The sequence below is a fragment of the Neocloeon triangulifer genome, unplaced genomic scaffold (genome assembly GCF_031216515.1).
Source record: "Neocloeon triangulifer isolate White Clay Creek 2 clone unplaced genomic scaffold, ASM3121651v1 ptg000013l, whole genome shotgun sequence".
In the NCBI taxonomy this organism is placed as follows: Eukaryota; Metazoa; Arthropoda; class Insecta; order Ephemeroptera; family Baetidae; genus Neocloeon; species Neocloeon triangulifer.
Window position 1 is genome coordinate 7,972,429 of NW_026775555.1, and position 23,546 is coordinate 7,995,974.

Genomic DNA, 23,546 nt, shown 5'->3' on the forward strand with positions numbered 1-23,546 from the left:
GAGGAAGTGACTTTTGCACTGCATCACAAAAACCAAGAAAGCACTTCAACATAAAATTTAAAACTTGAAAATTCATCTGTTGCGGTAACAAATATAATTTCAAAAATTGCTAAATATTAAATATATTATTTTCCAGAAAATATATTGACAGTAAATTTTGATGTTTTAAACACGTTATTATTTAAGTTGTTAGGGCTGCTTTTTTAATAAATACTTATTTGGCATTGAAAATAAAACAATAGAAAAATTATTTTCATATCGCCTCATCATATTACATGATTTGAGATTTTATTTGATTATTTTTTAACTTATCGTACTTAGAAAAATCTGGAAAAATCATCCATTCATGCTTGAATTTCCAAGTCAAGTTTAACGATCGAAGTTGTTGTCAGCAAAAGGATGGTCTAGACTAGACGAAGCGTTGCTATGGCCACAGGATGCGATCTATGCGTTCCTCACAACAAACGTGACAAACTGAAAGTCTACTTTCGTTTCTCACAGGGGCTCTTTTACGCAGCACGTACTACGCGGGGGGAGAAAATCAAGATAGTGGAAAGCAATTTCAACAGCTGCTGTTCTATTTTCTACGATTCCACAAAATTAATAAAAATATAGGAGAGAATTAAAATTAATTTCTTAAATTTGAAGATCAAGCAGCTCGAATTTCACTTTTCGGGCGGCCTTCTCGATTTCGTTTTAATCAAAATTTAAGATTAGCACCGTATATAGTTGGGGATTAGTTTTCCGTCTGGTGCGTGCAGATTGAGAAATAGTTGCACGGCGGCCGGATGCAGCCAGCAGCAGGGATGGGATTTCAGCGGCCACTTCAAAGCGCGGCGATTTGCTTATCTGGACGAGATGAAGAGGCGCCGCCCAAGCAGCGATAAGGGCCGATTAATTGGGGCCAGATATACGCTGGCTGGACCCACCGCATTCATATATTCTTGTTGGGTATAAAAGTAGTGAAAAACGAGATGCCTTTTCAGTATAATGCTCTTTATTTTCTATAAGTATATAGCATTTTTTATGTATAATGGGTTCATAAGAGAGTAATAAACCATGAACATGTACAAAACAAACATTAACTCGTCAGCATCCTCACTGCTCTCTAATTGCTAGTAATAATAATATTGTGGGTATAGTTTCTTTCTTTAATGAGATAGAATTCACGTCCGAATAATAATTATTGCTTATTAAGACATCAGATCATGAAAATCAAGAAGAGAGAGAGATTGCACATCAATTCATTTATTTCGCCTTATTGACAGGTTTCGTAAAATCTTTATAATTATAGTCGATCCAATCATGCTAATTAATGCAATAGAGTGTGGTGATTGAAAAACAACCTAATCTTTATTCTCCGCGAAATTAAATTACGTGTGTGCCGATTTTCTTCTTCTACGCTTTGCTGATTTATAATTTTTGTGATTGAAAATACAGAATTCCCGGGGATATGTCACTGTTGTATTTTACATTGATTGCTTCGTTAAACTCTGTAACATAATTCGGCGTAATAAAATAAAATTCTATAAATCTCACGAATATAAATGTTAATCTTTGGTATGGCAAAATTTATACAAAACAAAAACAAGTAATGCAGCAGTTGATTAAATTAATCAATTATAATGTCAATAAGGATTGTTACAGCGACTCAAAAATCATTTTGTTATAATAGTTTTCACTCTGATTGAGAAGAAATGTGGACAACAACAAATAAATCCAGGGGGACGAGTTGGAATTTATTGTAATAATATTTAATTTAATTAATAAATTATCACTTTCCTTCAACTATGGATGTAGGTTTCGAGACAGCGCGCGCCTATTTGAAACGTACCCTTGCACATTCATGGTAAAATCAATTGCCCTAAGGCAATTTCATATTTTTTTTTACGTTTTTTTCTTCATTCGCGATGAATGAATGATATAATAACTCTAATTTGAAGTAGCTTCTGTTTGTCTACAGCAATGAGGAACATACAAAGAATTAGCACGAGACATTTTTCAACAAAGTCAGCAAATATTATATTATTTCTCAGTTTGTGTGTGTGTTGTGAATTTACTATGTACGATATTTACACTTTATACACAAGGCAATAAGTCCCAACGAGAGAGTAAGAGAGAGTTTGTGCTTCTTCACTTTTCGGCCTTTTCGTCGCCGCCGCCCTTGTCCAGGCCGTTCACCATTTTCTCAATGCTTTTGAGGTCACTGCTGATCGGCGGCGGTGACTTGCTGTTGTTGTTGAGCGGCTTGCCGTCGGACGGCGCCACCGGCGTTGGACTGCTGGCGGGTGAGCCCGCTACGACTTTGGGGGTGATTGGGGTGGGGGTGACGATGGCTGGCTTGGCCGAGTCCGTCGACGTCGGTCGGGGAGAGTGGCGAGGACTGTGGTGGGAGCCAGGGGTGACTGTTTCAAAGGCTGAGCCGAGAGGGGAGGTTCCCAACAGGGTAGAGCTGGGCGTGGTGGCACTGGGGGTGCTGGTTACGGGGCCGTAAGGGGCGAAACGGTGCGCCGCCTTGAGCCTCTCAGAGAGCAGGGGTCCCGCACCCCCCGAGGTCGGCGAGGTAGACGAGGCCAGCGCTGACCCCAGTCCAGGGTAGGCGTGGCCGAAGAGGGGGTGTTGCGCCGCCAGGGCGAGCTGCGCGTTGAACAGCAGCTGGGGGTGAATGCCCGGGGGCGCCCCTGCCCCCGTGAACAACGACAACGGGGGTGGGTGTTGGCCCAGCAACTGGTGCATGTGGTGCCCGGGATAAAGTCCGTGGGGGTAGAGGTAGGGCAGCAGGTGGGGTGAGGGGTGGATTGGGGGCCCAACTGAGATGTTGGGACTAGGGTAGTCGGAGGACGAGGTGCCCGGCAGGGGGTCCTTCGACGGCGAGGGCTTGGTGAACGACGCCTGCGCGGTGCTGCCCGACTCGGAACTGCTGTCGCTCACTTCCGCACTGTCCATGTCCTCACAACGTGTCCGCCGCAGAAGAGATTCTTGCTCTGAGGAACTACTGCTCGGGTCGGTGGTGGGCAGAGTGAACCAACCTAGAAAAAATGGCAATTCTGTCAGGAAAAAATGTAAATTTAATTTGTATTTTCTATGGCATAAATTAAGATTAATTCAACTCTCAAACCCCATCGTTCCCAGAATCAAATTAGTCATGAATCATGAAATTTTATTTTGATATTGCTCTTCATTCTCAAGACTGAAAATTTCTTCCAAATATCTGGATTTTAACTTTTATTCGCATTTTTATAAATTTCTTACTGTGTATTTAAAATTTAATCTTGCTATTTAACTTTTAATTTTATTTTTAAGTGTGTTTAAAAATATTTAGTTTGAATGAATTGTTATCTATTTATTCTCATTCGACCGAAACACAGCTCATTTTCTTCGGATTTTGCAATTTGTAATGTTTATTAAAAAAAGTGATTTAATTATCATAATATTATTATTTTATACAATTATTTCAGAATTGAAACCTACCAGGGTGTTGGGGGAAGCTGGGGTGTAGATGGTGGCCCAAGTGGGGTCCGAGATGGGGGTGTCCTAAGTGTGGGTGGTGCGGCGACGGGTGGAGGAGCGACGACGGCTCGGAGGTGCCAACCACGTCCACGCGCTCGTCCTCGGGGTCGGTGCACGAGTCGGCGGCCACGGACGACCGGTGTTTGCGGTGATCGGCCAGCCTTTGCGCTTCTTCCTGGTGCCTTTGAGCTGCCAATAACGCCTGTCTTCTGAAAACACATTGAAAATCGATTTAGAAAGTGTTGATGGTGCGGGGTGTGATGATGAAAAGAAAAGAGATGAGAAATATAACGTGTGCTAATAATACACCGCAAGCGCCTCCGCCTAATTTGCCTGCTCGCGAAAATATACCATATAGATCGGCTGCAGGCGTTACAACTTGCACCTCAAAGCATCATCAAAATTTCCTCTCCTCCAAAGTGATTTAATCATCTCGCGCCGAGCGGAACCGTCGTTCTCTTAAATTAATATTTGAATCTAATCAGCTGTGTGTACGTCTGCGTGTTTGAGACTTTTGAGAGCGAGCAACTTTCGGCGTAGTTCTCTTTGTGAGGCAATTAGTCGGTGCTTAAAAGAGCGACGAGCATTTGTTGCGCGCCGTTTTTGGGGAGCGACGCTCACCTTCCCTTTGCTTTATTCACAGCATCTTTTCACATTTGCATTTGCTCCCTGAAAAGAGACAGACGCGTTCTCTTCTTTTTCTCTCTGCTGTTGCTGCAATAATTACGCATTTTCGTGCGACAAAAAAAAGAGGGGATATATTTATAAAATAATCAAAAGAAAAAAGAAGGAGTGGGTGAAAAAAAAGAGCGAACCCTCTTCACCATTTCCTCGCAAAATGCGGCACTTTTTTGTTCAGCCAAAAATATATTTATATTTCCAAGCTTATTTCGCATCTTCCTTTTCAAAGGAAATAAGGTTTTGCATTAATTATTAAAAATTTTCACCGTCAAAGGCGCCGGGGGAAAATTATGACATAATTGAATGCAGTTGCTTAACATTTAGATGGGAAATTTCCTTGGGTCATAATGGGTGCCACTGGTACAGCAAATCCAATTTTAATCCACTCATTTGCGCGAGAGTTCAAAAAGTTCAACGCAACATTGTTAGCACTCAATTTGACCTTTGCCGAACCCTATTTGCGCCGAGAGCTTTTATTGGGGATGCATCAGCTTATGTAATACGCGGCGACGGAATTATTATTCTCACCCTCGCCGCATCTCTCTCGCACCCCTTCGACAAATAGAAAGCGCATGCATGCTCGATAAAAGCCGCGCGTTTCATATCGCTTATAATAAATCTTCTTGCTCCCTGCAATATTTTGATCTTTTTAACAATGTCCCAGTGCGGTGCTCCCTGCTTTAATACCATACCGCAGATGTTTCCATGACGGATACAAGGGACGCCGTCGCTGGCGATATTATATGTACAAATAATATTTCATAAGCCACTCGAGAAAGCACAACAATGAATAATGCACACCCCGAGTGGGGATGAGAAATCTCATAACTCACATTCTTTTTGAATAATTTTAATTTCATTGAAAGCCGTGGGGGACATTCCAATTTTTGAATCGTTTTCATTTTATTAATATGCACGGAAACTCAAAGGAGCAGGAATTTGAATTTTTTTTTTCTAATTTTTTAATTCATTTTGATATAAATATTTCATAATTCATAAATAACAATGTCCATAGTTGAGGATCAGTATTAATTTTATAAAATCAATCCTGTAGATTAACAGATTTTCAGAATGGATTTTATAATATATTATTATTAGCAGTAGTTTTCAAACTAGTAACATAACACCAAGAACCTAAAATTTAAATGAAATGTAATCGAGAATTAGAATGAAATTTGAAATAAAAAAAAACTGTATAACAAAAATTAAGATATAATTATGAAATTAAATATTTAAAAAAATTAAAAGTATTGGATCAAATATTAAAATTTTAATAACCTCAAAGTTTTTTTAATGTATTTTTATAATTTTCTCTGCATGTGACTCTATATCTAAAAAAGTAAACAAATAAACTACTTAAATATTTTAATTTCTTAATTCCCCGCAATTGAATACAAGGAAATAGGAAATGATGCTGAGGAATAAGTGCCGTGTGTGTTCGCAATTAGCATTTATTTTTCTCTAGCCAAAAGCTAAATTCGAGCGTTCAGAAATATAAACTTGCTCAACGCGTGAGAGAGGTTTTGGTCGTAAAAGCAATTTCGCGATTGCTGCGACACGTGCGTTGCGAAAATTGAACGCAGGCTTAATTGCCCCGCACCGCCTAATGAAATGTATAAATAAGCCCGTCAAAATACATGCACACGAATATAATTATTCGCTTTTTAATAACTTAATAAGAGAAATGCAATTTGCCGCCGATACATATAATAATTTTTTTTTATAAACGCGCCGGGCCGGGCACTTCTTGTAAAACAAACAGGGGCAATTAAGCGTCGCGGTTCGTGCTGTCTTTTTGCACCTCGAGTGTATAAGTCCCGTGCAGAGACGCTAATGGAATCTTCAAGTTGGCGTTTATTCAAATGCAGATTAGCCCCTGGTTGTTAGTCAGCAGAGAGCAGCGTGTGAGGCGCACCACGGACCGAGAAAACTCTCTCGAAGCAGCAAACGAGCCCTGCGGCGGCGTAATATTGTTTTTATTGCTCTCTCCTGCGCGATGCTCATCCGCGCGCCAATTCTCACTCGGGTAGGTACGTCGATTTGCAGTGGTAATTCCCTCGGCCGAAATTATATTTGAATTTATTATCCTTGCATTACAATTGGTAATACCACCTATATCGTGAAAATAATTCCTGCAAGTGGATCATGTTGGAGGAAGCGGCGGGTCTAATAAAAACAGCAGCTGCAACAACATAATTTCAAGCTTGGATAATCCTGGCCCCAAATTGTTTAATCACCTTCATATCACAGCCACGTATGGTTCCTTCGAATGGATAAATTCGCGCACGTACTCTTTTATTGTTTCGCGCTTCGGATACCAATTTTTATCTATTCTTTTGGTTTATTGATAGCGTTTCCGGTTTGGTTGGTGCTATTATGTGACTCAAAGGCCACTTTATTTGTCCTTTCCGGGGCCAAAAAACCTTCAAAAAGTTGCAAAATGGAGATGCAATTTAAAATATTTGAGAAAATAATTGAATTAAAAAAGAAAAAGCCATTTTTTGGAAATTTACTTATAGACTGGTGGAATCGTTTTCATTTTTTTCCCAAAAAATATAAGGTAGATATTTTCCTTAAAATTTTATAAGTTGAAAAATTCCCAGTCATTATTTTTTTTAACTAAAAATGGATTCAAATTTCAAAAAAGTATTTAAATATAAAAAAAGAACGTTGTGCTTTCAAGTTTCTAGTGTAATTTTTACAAAGGTGTAAAGAAGTAACAGTTTAAGAACTAAAATTAATCTCTTATTCCATTTAAAAATAGTAAAACAGCCAAAAATGATTCAAAAATTAAAGCTATTTCAGCATTTTTTTTCAGGTCGATAAAAAAATGAATCATTATCTCATACATTGATTGTCTAAATATCTTAAATTTCATTCAATTTAAAGAAAATTGCCAGTCTTAAATTCCAATAAATAAAATTAATTACAAAAATTATACTAATTTATTATGCGCTTTTCACGCAAAGTTTCTCTTTTTTTCTTCCAAAATTTATCCTGCACTTGATGTCGCTATATAACTGTAAAAGCAGACCATGAAATTGCCCCGTGTTTTTTACACGTGAAATAATAATAATATAATTTGCTGGCGCAGAATGAAATTTAACTAGCGGGCATCAAGTTGTGATTGAGCCCTAAACATATACACAGCCATCACAAAGCGACCACACACACCAGAGCCGTCGACGAACGAACGAACGAGCCTTCGTGTCTGCTATCTCGACATCAAATGCACAATATACACAAAAACGTACGCCTCATGCTCGACTTCAATAAAACAATCTCGCAGCGGCGGCGGCGGCGGAGAGCGAAATGTCCTTTGCGTCAAAAAGCACCACTCTTCAGACACCCCATAAAATGTACCGGGGGGAGGAAATGCCGTCGCCGCCGCTGACCGTGTCAAAAAATTCATAACAATAAATTTAAAAATGTGAAAAACGAGCAACGCCTGAAATTATTATATTACTTCCTGCTAGGCCGATTGTCTTTTGTGAAAAATGATTATGCGCATATTATTACTTTATAATAAAAAAAGTTTTGTTTATTGCAAGGAGACGGGGGAGAAGGTTAGAAAATTTTATATTAACAACAATAATAATAATAATGCAGCCAGGAGGATTAGATGTTGATTGATATATCTCATTCCATCATCAAGTCCATTAGCTCGGCGCTGGGCCATAAAGTATACAACTCGCAGCCCGTGGGCCAATATTGCTCTCTCTCACTCTCTGGTGAGCGAGCAAGCAAGGGTGGGCCTTGCAAAAACTCACGCGATCTCTCCGCCAGATATATCCGCGCGCAGCATAAAACCAACAGAATGGATATATTCGAGTGCTAATTTTATGCCGCATTATTAAATCATAAAAACCACGTCTCTCGCTATCTCTCACGCAGAGCGCGCACCGCGGCCAAATTAAATAATTTAACGTAGCGCGGACCCAAAATCATCTCTCGCTCTCGCCAATTGCGCGCAAATAAACATGCTCATTTTTTCACACGACCGGAGGAAACAAATTCTGAAACGCGCTCAGCCTGAAAGATTGCGGATCGGTAAAATATACGGGGGGCCATATAACAAAAGTGTGTGTGTTCTGGACCTCCAGTCAGGAAAAATTTGTAAATACCTAAATTTAATGTTACTTGTTAATAATATTATTTAAAATTTGGAATTTATTTGTTATTTTTTACTTCAATTTTAAATTATATTAAAAATAATATTAAAATTACTTTCTTTCTTATTGAAATTTTAAATGTTTATTATTTTATTTTAAAGTTTAAACTTTTATTTTATAACAATTATACTTATGGCCAAGAAAGAAACATAGCCGCCCTGCTCCTATTTTAGCAATTATTTTATTGAGAAGAGAGATACATTGTTGCCACGACTGATTGGAATCTTCGATGTACTTTGAAATTGATTATTTTCAAAATTTGATTGATGTCTTAAGCTTAATGTAAGATTAAGAAATTAAAATTTCATTTAATGCGTTGAAAAAGGTTTTAGCATTAAATTTTCAATATAAATCTTTCATACATATTGTGAAAAGTCATCTCCTACAAAAAAAGAAAATTTTCGATACATAATTTTATAAAATTAACTTATCTTTTAAATATTAGACCTAGGTGTTCTATACGGGTAAAATACGTTAAAATTTTAATTTTGTACCAAAATACATGAAGATGTACCCCAAAATTTTCAAAGAAGATATTAAAGGAACTTTAATATATCAAGTTTTTTATTAATTGTAAAAAAAACATCATTTGCTATATAATTTCTAATGAAATTTTTACTATATAATCATTTTTTTAAATGGTAAAAAAATAAATTCTACATCAAAATTTGCATATAATTGCATAAAGAACTAAGGTGAATTTAGGTGATTAAGATCCGGCATATTATCAGCACAAACTTTTGGCGACCGTAAAAAAACGAAGATAATTTTACATCTGCCCAAAATAAAATTTCGAACCGCGATTTTGTCACTTGAGGTTGAGCATTTTTTTTTCATTCTGCATCTACATATCACCGCACTGTGCGCCTATAATAATTCAAAAAAGCGTTTCCTTTCGGGAGCAGAGTGATGATGTCGGGTTAGTTTGTGTGTTCCGGCGATGCTGCTACTGCGTGTGCAAAGGGAGAGCTTTTTGTTAACACTTTCATTTGCGCGGTGTGTGCAGAGCACGCCAGCAGGCAGCGAAAACGCACGAAAATAATGCTTCTGCCGGTTTTGCCTAAAAAAGCAATTAAGGAGCAATTTGGAAACATCATGCTGCTTTTTATTACGCCAGCTTCGCGTACCACCCATCAGGAGCAGCGCAATTTGCATACGTGTTATTCCCTCTTTTTTTTCGCATTTGTCTGCCCCGGTGTATGAACTTTTTCCGCGCGTAATTGTCGACTACTTTTTGTGCGGGGCAATTACGTATTAATATGGGAAAAGTAGCATTGTGTGCGACGAAATTCACCCTTTGGCCAGACCATAAAAGATGAAAAGCCGCAGCCACACGATTTGCATGACAATATAAAAAGCAGCCAAATATTTGGACCCTTTAATGATAGGTGTGATTGACTTCGCCTACCTTCTCTATCGCGTAGGATTTTTATTTTATTTACAAAGCTGATTTGAGAATGCGTGCTGCGTGAAATTTGACACTTGGGCCTTTCTTTTCATCTGTGATGATGGGCGGGAAACGATCGCTTGTGCACATTATAAGTTTTGAGTATGTGCTCGGCGCGCAGCTCTTTGGTGTAACAATATTTTGAATGGAATTTGTATGCAAATGAGCTCTCCTACGGCGCCTCTCTTCATTTCCATTTTCGCTCCCTTCCTGCAGGAAGAATTTTCAATTTGGACCACGCACACGATACATCATGTGCCTGCCGTAACCCTTCTGGAGCCACATAAATAATGAGAGCAAAAGTAGCCCGTCCATTCCGGAAAATCAATTTCACGCCGGCGTCGACTTTCACGCTGCGCAAAACTTCTGACGGAGCCGTGGAGGAATAAAAAAAAAATAGAGAGAGAAAAAAGTATATAATAGTCCCTTTGGCGCCTCTCTATTTCCGAGAGCGAAAGAGATGATATCATTTTATTGGATGTCTGGTCCGGAATAGATTTGATGCCCCGGGAATAGAGGAGCATTGAAGTCAAATAATAAAAATAGTGAAAATAAAATTCATTTCAGATTTTGCAGGATTTCTTTAAAAATATATTGCAATTTATACAAGGAGGGAATAAAATTTTACAATTTATGATTAAATTTAATTGATTTTATAAAAAAATTTCACAAATTGAAAGATAGCAAATTTTTACTTTAAATATACATTATTAGAGGTTATTTTCCACGAGACCATGTATTTAATTTAAATTTGTATTCATAACCCATTATTTTTAATTAATTCTTGCAGATTTTTTGTTCTCAAAATTTTTCCGGTTTAAATTTAGTGTTTCTGATAATCTCCTTTTTTATTAAATAATTTTCTATTCAAAATAACATGATGAAAAAAAAATCAAAATTTACAAGTTTTGTAGTTTTTTGATGGATTTCTAAAAACACTTTCATGTCACATTAATTCCTAACAATTATTTAAATACTTTTTTTCTCAAGTTTTAAGTTCAGTACCTCTATTCATTGCAAGAGCTTTTGAGTTTTACTTGTAGAGGTCAGTCGTGCTTACTTTAATCCCGTCATTTTATTTATTTTAATTAATGCAAAACATCCCGGATTAATAGCCGTCTAGACAGCACGTTTTCCTCTCAGCCCGTCGTCAATTTTCAATTACAAATTAGAGGCACGATAATAAAAGTTTATTGCACAAGTGTATGTGTATTATTAAGTCGGTTCTGCGCTCTCTCTCACTAAACCTGCTCAATGGATATTATTATTTTGTATGGCAACTCCGAAATAAAACACGAAAGCACACTATCATTGCTGCACATCAAAAACAAATAATTGGCACGCTCAAACACGCCGAATTCGTTCGTGTCAATTTTCCAGTTTTATGCGACGCGCGCAATTCGCGCAATTATAAATACGCGATGAGCAAATTGGCAAAAGCGCAGGGGTGAGTGAGAGTGGCTGAAATCGTGTTCGCAGGAATCCCTCGGACTATGGGTGGTCATGTTCAATTTTATTGTTCTAGGCCAGCGCTTCCCTATTATCCCACACGACTTTAATTGATCCAAATGAACACCCACCGCGCGCATTATATATTTTTCTGTTTTAACGTCAAAGGGTTTGCAAGTGAGAGATTCGTCGCCTCTCTTGCGAACAAAAATCACGTTCCTGTTTTCCCAAATGAAGTTAATTATTGGATTTAATGTGATAATGGGTATTTATGGTATATTTAATATTGAATTGAGATGCTTTGAAGTAACCGAGATTTTTCACAAACAAATTAGTTAAAATGAGAAATTTCAGAAAGACACTCACTTTTTTTCGCGTTTTCCAGCACCCGTGTCTCTAAAGCCTTTGGCGAAGGGGTTGTTGTCGATCTTCAACTGAGTTATCTGGAAATCAAAATGAAAATAAATTTTGTAATATCGCAACTTTTGAGGAAGGATTTTTTTAATTTATAGAATTAATAATTAAAAACAGTAGCTCTATTTCTTTATTCTCCATTCAATATGTCATGAAATATTATATTTTGACACATTTTTTATTCTTTCATAATGCGTTTATTCTTTTCTTCAAAAATTCATTTATGTTTATAGTTTTATGTAACGTGTAAATTATTTTGATTAACAGAGGATACCATACCATCCAAACAATATTAAATTATCATATACAATAATCATGGAAATGACTTGAAAATTTATACCATTAATTAATGTAATTTTTCCAGCAAAAACGTGCATATTTTTTAATGCTCAAATTCTTAGAAAATTCAGATTTATATTCAATAAAAATTATTTAATAAATAATTGAAAGTAAATAAACTAAATAAAAATATAGATAAAGTCTAGATAAATTAATAAAAATTAATAAAAAAAATTTAAATTTTAAAAAATTGTTACCTTTTCATTTTGGTATGCAGTGACTGCAATAAATTCGGTTTCTTTGAAAACGTACGTCCTGAAGGTGGAGTAGGGCAGTTTGAGGATGTCGTTGGCCCTGACCAGGTGGAACCTTGGCTGGTATTTGTGCATCGAGTTGAGGATCGTCTGCAACAGCAAAAAATACAAACTTATTGAGCGAAAAAATCAAGCAAAGTCGTTGGCGGCGCCGCGGTTCTTTAAAAAAATACCTGCGAGAACCCTTACAAATTAAAAATATCGCTTTTCTCAATTGTTCTCTTTTGTCTGCGCGCACAGAGAGGCTATTGTGTGCACAAAGCAATGCCTGCGTCTCATTCGCCACTCTCGGAAGGCAGATTGTGGTGGGTGGGCTGAATGATAACCACTGCATCGCGGCGTTCTAATTAGACACCTGCAGCATAATGAGCAGTCGCGGTGCAGCACAAAGAAAAGCGAATTGATCTTTCCACGAAGAAAAAGATCTCGGAACTTAAAAATTGTAGTTCGATTTTATCTCTCCCCGCGAAAACTCATCCCTGAGGAGAGAGAGGAGAAAAACGCAGGCATGAATAAATTTGGGATCATTAATCACGCGACGGATATCGCCTGTGCTTTTGGGGACTGCAATTTGTCCTTGTCTGCTTCATTTTCCGCGTGGTTAGGTGCAATCATATCGTCTCAGCCTGCGCAAGATGACCGATCAGCACTTTAAAAAAATGCATTATTTTCAGCGGCTCCTCTTTTTTTGTCTCTCTCCCGAGATCAATGAAAAATCAATCTAAAAAAAGGCAGGGGGAGAAACGCTCCAAATAATTGCAGGGGACATCAGCTGATGTGAGCACGAGCAGATCATTCCCACAACCCAGTTATTCAGATGCAATTATATTATATTTATATCGGCAGGAAACGGCGCTCTGTCGAAAGTAGACACGATCGAGATTTCTTTCCCTCCGATTTCTCAAAAATTATTATTCCGGCACACATCACGACGGATGTGTATATATGAAAATTGACTGCTTTGTCTGCTCTTATATCGTGCAGTTTCTCATGGAATTGTTATTATTTAGCTTTTCCGGAGAACGGAGCTAATTCAATTCATCTCTCTGTTCGTTATATTCTCGCCTAACCTGCAATTAAGCGCAAATTTTATCCTTGAGGTAAAGAGCGTTTTATGTTATTTCTTAATCTGGTGCGAATTCTACGGAGAGTTTTTCGATGAAAAATTTAGCACCAAAAATGAAAATTAAATTGAAATCTGGGAACTGATTTCCCAAGCTGTTACTTACAGACGGCTGTGAAAATAAATTAGATTTTTGCACTTCTCACCAGTGATTGTAGATAAAATTTAATTGCTGATTAGAAATAAAACTGATATTTTTCCTTTCATTAAAATATTATCCTGTAGAGTGCTGCAAAATAATTATTTTGATATAAAATTTTAATTTTTGTAAATACAGTTTAACATTGCTATAATTAAAGAGTACATCTTTTTAAAGATTATTTATGCAAAAAAATTTATGTCCACCTTTATTAAATTAAAAACATTATTTTGGTTTAATTTTTTGTTTAAATAAATGTGCATAAAATAATTTTAATTTTGTTGTTTTCACAATAAAATCAAGTTTTATTATAAATTGATTAATTTTTGCAATTATTTTATACTTTATATAACGTAAACTGCATTCTTAAAGAAGCACAATTATTTAAGGATATATGGTTTGTAATGAGTAATTTCTTTGGGCATTAATGAACAATAATTATGGTATAATTCTACAATATTAATAAGCCCGAGTTTATTCATCAACGATTTACCGCAACCCGCAAAACTACACCTCTCACGAATTTGCAGCATCTCATATTTGCGGCAGCCTGCGAATCCCGCGACTGCCGCAAACATTTGGAGGGTTTGACATTAAAATTTGACTGCGGGCTGCACTGCACACAACAACGATGCGTACCCGCCGCCGCCGCCGCCACATTAGCCGTCACAGCCGTTGACATTCTGGTGGCGGAGTGCGACATTTCACCCCGGCCGCGTGTGTGCTCGTTCGCTTCACCCCCTATCGCGTGTGTCTTCATCATCCCCCAGCTCAATTAATGTATTACTTCGGCACGACATGATATGCCATTGGGGGAATAAAAAATTCCCAAATACGACGACGACGACTTAATCCGACCATACGATCGATTTTCTTTCTTTCGCCCCGGCTATAAAATCATTCCCATTCCAAAATTGGCTTTTTATCTTTTCCGCTGGAGAAAAAGGAGACCGAAAATATATAAATCCTAGAGAACCGCGGGGTTCATACTTTTTCAAAAAAATGTCCCTTAAATCCAATTCAATCACAACAGAATTCTTAAGCCACTTAAATTTTAATTCTAAATTTATAATTATTATCTATAATTCAGGCTCTTGCACCTGATTTTGAATATTAAACCACATTTACCACGATTTTCTTTCATTTTCCAGAATAATTCATTACTTTATTGTAAAATTTTTAAGTCATGGGAATTATAAACTGATATTTTTTGTTTGGCCTTTTATTTAAATTAAGAAATAATTAATTCTGATTTTTAGCACCTAATTAACAATTTCCTGACTATCAAAAGCAAGGTGCTTTTTTTGCAGATATATAAATGGATTAAACATTTTATTTGACTTTTTTTTGCTTCCAATCCATTTTTTGTTCGTTCTCTGAGCGGCGTTTTTCTCACTTGTAATCCGTTTGCACGTTAGATTGGAGTGACAAAAAGCGTGCTGTGTGAAATTTATTTGCATAAAATTTATACAGCGCACTTCCTGCGTGTCTGCTTTGATTAGGCGCCTGAAATGCTTTCTTTCGGTGCCCGCCAGATCAAGAGGCTGTCTTGTTTATCATTTTAATGAGCGTCTCAGTTCGCACCAGCACATCACGGCGGGGCCACGTTTAGTGACCCCTGCGTCCCATTATTCAGACCGAGTCACATCAAGAGCGCCGCGCCGAAAGGTCACTCCGCGGAGCACAGCCACGAATGCACGCACAAAAACTGTATCGCCTCAGCTGCTGTGCTCCCTCGGCAAAACATATACATTTATTTTTATCTCGGATAACGAGCTCGAGATGCAAAATCGTCCGATGTGAGAGGAGAGTTAAGTTTTGATTGCAATAATTAATGTGTAGTACAAATTCGGCTTCTGCTGCTGCTTGCAAGAGGTCGCGATCTCTACTTGTCCCAAAGCTGCTGACCGAGTGAAAAGGTCAAAATCTTGCGGGCTTATCTTAACTTTGTAAATCGAATAAAATAAAACTTGATATGAGACCAAGTGCTGCAGAAAAATTTCCTCTAAATATTGTTGCCCCCACATCTGTATTTCGATAAAATAAATCAATTTTATATTCATTTAATATTTCCAATTAAAAATAAAAACTTTTGAAACTCAGCATCAGTTCCTCTACGATTTTTACTGAAGATTAGTAAATAATTTTCAAATGAACTGAAAAGAACAGAATTTAATTAATTATATTATTCTTATTTTTCGATCTAAACCTTCAAGCCAAAATATTATTTTTTTTAATAACTTTAATTTGAAAGGTGATTTTTATCAAATAATATTGTGCAATTAAACTAAACTGACTGTTTTTGAAAAAAAGTTATGAAATTTGGCAATTTTTATTATTATTTTGAATGAATTATTAGCAAGGATTTATTGTCCGTATTAGTTTTCTATCTATAGAGTACACAAAAAGAATAAACTTTTTACTTTTTACAAATTCTATCTCCAACATTTTATGTTTTAATTTTTATATTTCTAACATCTTAAACCATTTTTTATACTATTCAGGTGGCTACCAATCGACAGGACCATTTACAATAAATTACAAAACCTATAACTGGCGGCTGATATTTTTCGTCACCACATAAAGGCGACTTCTGACAAAAGTTTAATGGCTTGTCGGACAGCGGAGGAAACTGCCGCTTTTATTTGGCTGATTGTTTGGCTGACACCTCTGCGCGCATTGTGTCCCCCGGCCCGCCGAGAGCTGGCCTGTCCACAAATGGGGTTATAAAAATTATTGCTTAAGAGAAAAGGGGCTCCCCGGGGCTCCAAGCAGGGGGTCCGAAGGTAGTCGCGGCTCTTGTGATCCCCGGTTGCGGCTCTTCCCATAACCAGAAAGTAAAAAAACCCGGAGCTGATAAAAATCTCTCCGGGCTGCGCGCAGAGAGATGAGAAATTTCTTGCGGCAAAGTGACACATTTATCTTTGGGCTTATGATGCTGTTCTAATCTGCTATCATCGGCGGCTGCCGGGGATTAATTTAATATTTTGTTCTCGCGCGATTATATCACCTGCGAGTTGTTTCTCAAAATGCAAATGTATTTATGGCGGGCGAGGTGCGTGCCCCTCACAATAAATTTGTCCCGCAGCCGGACCATGGGTGTGTTTCCAAGTGTTAATTTACCTATTTTCGGCTGCGAAGATAGAAGATAAGCATCTCTCTACATCTTGCGGTTCTCAGAAGTCGCGGAAAGACTTGTGTTTTAATGCGAAAAGATGTAGAGATTTTTCTATATAAACTTTTGTGTAAAATTTAAGAATAAATCAAACATTAAAACATCCTAACTAAAGAAGGAGCAGAGATTGGAAAAGTCGGAAAAGTCAATTGAAAAATATTTCTTGTATGCGACGTTTTTTAATTTAAAAAAAGATACACTCACTTGCAGTTAAACAAATTATTGGGTTAAATGAATAAAAAATTTACAAATTACAAATGGTAATGAAGAATACAATATGAATTTTTAAAGATTTATTTTCAATTTAACAATACAATTCTACTTGCAAAATGTATATATTAATTTTATATTAAATTATCTTTACTTCCTAAAACAAAAATGTAAATGAATATATTCCTTGATTTGTAGTAAATGGATTATAATTTACATTATTTGATAAATTAATAAAAATGTTATTATTAAGCATATAAAAATATTTAATAATAACATTAAAAATAGTTTTGATTTCTTGTAACTGTTAATTTAAATTGAATAAAATTGTACACTTAATTAAAATCAGTTCAATCTCTGTCAAATTAAGTTAGTCTTTCATATCAGCGTTTAATTTGAAATTTTACACGCTACTCTGAAATTAATTACATAGACCGGCGGGTCCAGCCGCGGCGACTGCATCCACAGCAGACGGTGCGCGCAAGAAATATAATATATAAAGTGCGGCTCCCCGCTGGGCGGGTGTTGTGGGGTTGGGCGGCGTGTATTTTGATGAGGAGGCAACTTGACGCCCGCTGGCCGTCTAATGAGCCTGACAAGACCCAGGCCAGGCGCCACTAAGCGGGCCCCCTGCCGCCCAGCTCTCTCCAAATATTGTTATTTCCACCCTGGCTGCCCTTTTCCTTTCCACCTCTGGCGCTTTGTTTCGTCGGGACAGACCGCTGGATTGATCATCATCATCGCTCTGTCGCGCCTCCAGTAATGCAAATTAATCGACCGCCGTTTATTTTCTGCCTCGTCATCCGTCGGCCACCTTGTTTTATATCGCTCAAATTATTTTTCGCCACACACCCTGCGATCGATAAAAAAGCCTTGACCGCACCAGACCCACTGGATTTGAATGAACGATTTAAAAAAAAAATGTATGTGTTTATAATTTTAAACCATACTAAACTTTTTCTCTACAAATTACTTATAATATGCAACCCGCTCAACACAGGAAATTTTATTTTCTTATTATTGATTTGTTTTACTGGTTGCATAATCAAATCTTATAAAAGTTTGTCTTCGGTTCTTCTGTACTAATTGTTTTTATTTAAAAATATAATTAAAATAACGGTATGAATTGAATTAACCTTGCTAAAAAGAAATGAAAATTTGAAGGGATAAAAATTTTGTTTGTTGAGCGGGTTGCATATTTTGTCGAGTTCAGCATTGACTCATTATTTTTATCAAAGGGTATCAAGATTCAAGTCCAACGGGCAGATAATTCGATTCTATTACATCTTTTTAGACACAAACTACGCCTCTCAAACTATACATAACACTTGTCATAAATTTCAATAGCTCACAAGTGGTCAGGTCACTTGGATCTGACCTCCTGCAAAGTGCGTCAAACGGAATGCGAAAACAATAATTTCCGTCAATTTTTCACATGATTTGTAGCCTCTAAAATCTTCATTTTCCAGCCTAATCGTATATAAATATTTTTTTCACCTCTCCAAAATAATTGCGGAGGCGCAATTTCAGGTCGTAAATCATCGACCGAGCCGGATAAACTTCTTCTGGGGCCAAACAAATTACATCGAGAGCATATGAGGAGGGGCATTGAGATGTTTGTCTCAAGCCCTGGCTGACGTGCGTGCGTAATTGAAACAGACTATCGTGCGAATAAACCAACAAACGATTAAAATTTAATTACAGTGTGTGTGGCTGCTCGCAATTTATATTCTGGATCGAATTAGTTTCAGCTGCGTCGTCAGGTGCTGAGTATCGAAAATGTAATTTCCAGACGAGCGCCAGGTCGGACGGCGCCTGTGCTTTATTAATAAATTTCGACGAGCCGGGAGGAATTCGAGCCGCGTCTGCCGAACACGCCGGGAACGGACGTTAACTAGGGGGCGTGCGGGGACCTGCACGGACCATAAATCTCCCGCGAGACGAAGGAAGGTGCGAGATGTTTTGTGTGTATAACCTCCGAGGTCATCATCACCTTATTTTTCTTCCACCTCTGCACACCGGGAACGAGAAATTGAACCCGCCGAGTCAAGAAAGAATAAGAGAGAGAACAGGGAATTCGAAAATATGGCCTTTTAAATGGCTGTAAAAAATACACCGTGTCGGTCAAGCTGTGAGAAAATTATTTGTCTACTGTCAAGTAGAAATAATTGAAAATATACTTCTGTATAGAAATTTTTAAATGAAGTTGTGTTTTGCAGGTTAAAGAAAATTTCATACAGGTGTACAGGCGATTAATATAAAAAAAAACTTTTTTTATTACAAAATTTCAGAGATTAATTAAGAATTTTATTGGCATTCAAAAAGTTAAGAAACAAACTGCGTTAAAATTTTAGAATCCCACGTTTTGTATTTTTTTTTTTTTCATATTATTATTTTATTTATTGAGAAATATTTTACGAATCCGTTTTTAAATTCCTTCCACGGTGTTATTTGTGTTTCGCTGCGTGATGATGTGGTTAATCCTTTTGTCGTGAAATTATAATTAGTAATTCCGAGAATGGAACACCGGGCTGACGTGATGTGTCCTTTAATAATGATAGGAAGTGGTGTTGAACTCACGCAACCAAATATTTCCATTTCTTTCTGCCGGTGCTGCCGCCGCCGGTTTTTCTAACATTTCTCTTCCTTTCTTTTATTTCCATCGCGCGGCATAACCAGGCGTGTAACATTTTTATTATAACAGATGTGACTTAACAACCGCGCACGTATATTATTGTGTGGCAGTGTTATTATTTCCATCGCGCGCTGTCAGTTAAAACATATACAGAAAATTGGAATTACAAATTCTTTTGTTGAGAGAAAGAGAGGAACATGATCATGACGAGCCTTGGGACATTAATTACACCTCTTTTGTAAAATAAAAAGTAAACACGCATTGGTTTTTTTTTATCTATCTTCTCTCTTAATTTAATTTTTTTTTCTGACTCATCTCTCGCCTTGTGCGTTTTCAGAACTTTGTCACCCACACACGTCTGAAATGAGGTGTCCAAATGCGTGCTCGAAATTTAAATTAAAATTATAATAGCATTCATTCTGGGAACAATTTCATTATTTCTCAGCTAGAAAATTTTAATTCCGCCGGCGCACTTCCTTCTCTTATTAAATGGTGACAAATCACCGCTAAATAATACACCCGAAATTGGCCCCAGTCACATAAATTATCGTTTTATAAGCGGCGCGTTTCTAATACCAATGCAGCGGGAATTATCGCGCTTCTCCTGCTCGGCTCTCCCACACCTTTTTGAAATTTGAATGCGCGGTTCGTTGCTCAATAATAATAACAATAAAACTGTCTCCAGCTCTAGCACTGTTTCAGGTGACAGTGCCGATGATGAAATATTTATATGCACGCTGCGGCAAATAACACACACGCAGGCTTTCAATGATCACACAATAATATAATACAATCCAGCGATACTCGGAACTTTCGAGGGGGAATTGTTTTCTAAGAAAAGCACTTCCACTGACCATACCAAATCACGGGTCGCCGCTTGGTTTGCAATTTTGCCTCTTCGAAAATGTGTGCTCATGACTTTTTACTTACATTACAAATTAAAAAAGTCTTAAAAAAAACGGGAGACAAATTAATGTTGCAAATAATTTTGATAAGATGAAATTATTTAAATTTTGCGCAGAGCTAGGACATTTTGGCTCCAAGGTAAGAAGCATTTGAGCAATTAAATCAATGGCCATGCATTTAAGTTAGACCGGAGACGCAAAGCCCCTGAGCGAAAACTGAAATGAAGCGCGAGTGGCGCTGCGGTGCGCGCCGAGTGCTGCATAAATTACACATGAATAATCCACAAGCTGCACGTCTCCGTCTCTCTCTCGTGGTGTGTGCGAGCGTTGAAAATAAATGGAGATCTTTTCTAAATAAGGATTGGGCCACATAGGTGGTTGCTTATTCATATAATGTTTCGCGCGCTACCTCCCAGAAAGCAGCGGCGCGTATTTTTTCCTTTCAATCCGCCCCGGGCGTCAGAGTTGTTATTTTTTTAAGAGATGGAGCTCATGTTGTTAGAGCAGCGCGAGTGCCCAAGCCTAGAATTATCCCGTGAAGGTGTCTGTTTGTTTACTCTGGGCCAAATTATAGGTTTGGAGGGCCAGTTCATCATTTCTCGCCGGCTAACACCCTGGCTACTTAGCAGACGCTTCAGCTTGTATATCAAAGAATGAGTCTCGCTCTTTGATGCGATGAGGGACGGCCGAGGGCCTCCTCTTCTCTCGCGAAATTATCGCCAACTGATGTAATTACTTTATGTCTGGCTCCATTCAACTCGACAGAATCGGACGTTTTTTGCTCAACGGCGATTTTAGATGAGATTTTACGTGCAAATAATAAAGATTAAAGATATATACAGAAAAAGGCTCTAAATTTTGCAGTCGCGCAAAATTCGCAACACGCAAAGGAAGAGGAGGATTATAATAATTATAACTAAAATAAACAGCCGGATAATTTGGAAATAAAAGAAAAAAATTTACTCTTTATTAGCATTATTAAATATTGAAATGATTTAATGAAAGAATTAAATTAATTTTGAAATAACTTGATTATCCCAACATTGACTCAAAAAAGTGGCAAAATTCTTTAGTTCTAGAGTTTTAGAGTCCCTCTTAGAAGATAAATTAAACTTTAAAGATAGCAAATTTTTACATGATTGAGAACTTCTATAAATTTAAATAATTCTTATTAAAAAATCATTTTACTTAAAAAAAAAACTATCATTAATTTAGCACATTATTTGACTAAATTTATATCAATTTATGATATCTCATTTATTTATGCATCATTCACTTTACGGATAATAAATGCTCTCCGGCGGCCTTTCATTTTTCTATATACAAAGTGCTTTGATGAAATTTGTGTGTGCACAAAAATGAAGGGAGAAAATTGATTTTGGCAACTTTATATAGTTCAACGACTAGAAATTTTCGCCATCCGTCTCAGGTCACATCATGTTTTTATGGCAGCACACAAATATCGACCCTGTGCGCCTAGCTTGATTGAGGTTTTAAATTTCTGCAGAAATATGTCAAGACGCTCTCTGCTTTTTTCTACACACAAAGTGTGCGAGTGTGTTGCTGAAAGCTATAGGGGATTAACTACTTTGCTTAATAACAGGTCTACCGCTCTTATAAACTAGCCAAGCATGAAAATTGCGCGTTTGCGGAGCAAATTTGTGTCATCACCTCTGGACAAATTCCCTCCTTGGCTTGACCTGCTTGCTGCTGTTACCCCAAAAGTAATGTTCATGAGGAAAGAATTCACACTTCCTGAACACTAAAAAAAAAATGAAATCTGAGAGAGAGACTACATAGGGTGCCAATTTGCCTGTTTTTTCGCACCAATTTTCAGTATGTACCGTTTTCAAACTGCAATTTGCATTTTTCGAAGCGGAAAAAACTGAGAAAATTGCCAGTTAGGTCATCAAATGATATAAAAATAATGACACGTTTGAAAAATATCGCCGAGCATAGCAGAGGAAGAGAAAAAAGAAAGAGGATGTTATGAATGAAATTATGGCCGGACCGTGAGATGAGCCGTGATATTATACACGAGTGTATATTTTTTTCTCTCTCTCCATATAACGCAGAGAGAAGAGGAGATGAATGAACGCGGGGCCAGTTAATCTCCTGCAGGAGATGATGAAGGTGTGTGTGTAACAGAATGAAAATTATAATCACATGTTTACAAGAAGGGTTTGAATTACAGACGTAATAAATAATAGTAAAAAACGCAGACCATCATCACCATCAGATGATGCTGCTCTCGGAATTTTTTGTATACGCAACACCCACCTCCAGCAGCAAATGAGGCTCAAAGTTTCGAATCGAAAATTATATGAAAATTTTCCCTCGGCCATTTCAGCGCATCCTTGTCCAAACATGTTATTATTTGGTGTTTGTATATAATGGTGTGAACGCCATCATCATTTACACAATTCCGCAGCATCCACAGGCTGTTGTTTCCACCTTGAAATTAATGCTAATTGTTGCTGCCGGTGGAAAAAAGGTGATAAAATAATCGTCTTCTTCGGCAGAGTTTTGGGTGAGGAATTCCGAGATGGTCCATTGATTGTTTCAAGGCGCGATCGTGGCGTAATTACTGTTTGCCTCAGAGAGTGTTGATTATCGGGCACGTTGTTGAGAATGAAAATTCCTCACCAGCCCTTTCATTCAGGAAATTATTATTTAAGGCGAGAGAACCTATGGCTGCGGGTGCTGAAAAAAGTTCCTTTCCACGCGGTGGGTATATTTATTTTTTGGGCTCTCGCTGGCTCGCTCGCTCAACTCACTAACTTGGTTCTTATTGTTTTCCCCGAGGCTGGGTCCGGCCACTCCCAAATAATAATATTTCCTCCTCTCGGCCTCTTAACGAGGCGTTAAAAGATGCTCATCCCATCACAAACTTCGTGCATTTCATCTCTCTCCGCTGCCTTTCTGTCGTTGAGGCCTGTTTCGCCAGCTTTTTTCAAAAGGTGTTGATAATCATCGACTTTATTCGCGAGAACGGGATATTAATCCCTTTGCTATACAGAGGATGCTATTAAAAGTTAAAGAGTCGTCCGCGTGAGAAAGATCTAATTTAATAGCTCGTATAGAAAAATCTCT

The 23,546-nt window shown here is 37.5% G+C and overlaps 1 protein-coding gene across 3 annotated transcripts in view; it reads right to left on the bottom strand.

Annotated features, from left to right (window-relative positions):
- Positions 1-978: 978 nt before the first annotated feature.
- Positions 979-23,546, bottom strand: part of LOC132198937 (optomotor-blind protein-like) — a 57,698-nt gene continuing 35,130 nt past the window's right edge. For 2 of the 3 annotated variants that reach the window (XM_059623271.1, XM_059623270.1), the window contains exons 4-7: positions 12,210-12,356; positions 11,626-11,702; positions 3,472-3,719; positions 979-3,029 (exon numbers count right to left, since the gene is read on the bottom strand). In XM_059623271.1, the coding sequence (XP_059479254.1) occupies positions 2,134-3,029; positions 3,472-3,719; positions 11,626-11,702; positions 12,210-12,356 (1,368 nt within the window). In that variant the 3' untranslated portion in view covers positions 979-2,133. The remainder of the gene's footprint in view (positions 3,030-3,471; positions 3,720-11,625; positions 11,703-12,209; positions 12,357-23,546) is intronic. The other variant, XM_059623272.1, reaches the window with a different exon arrangement.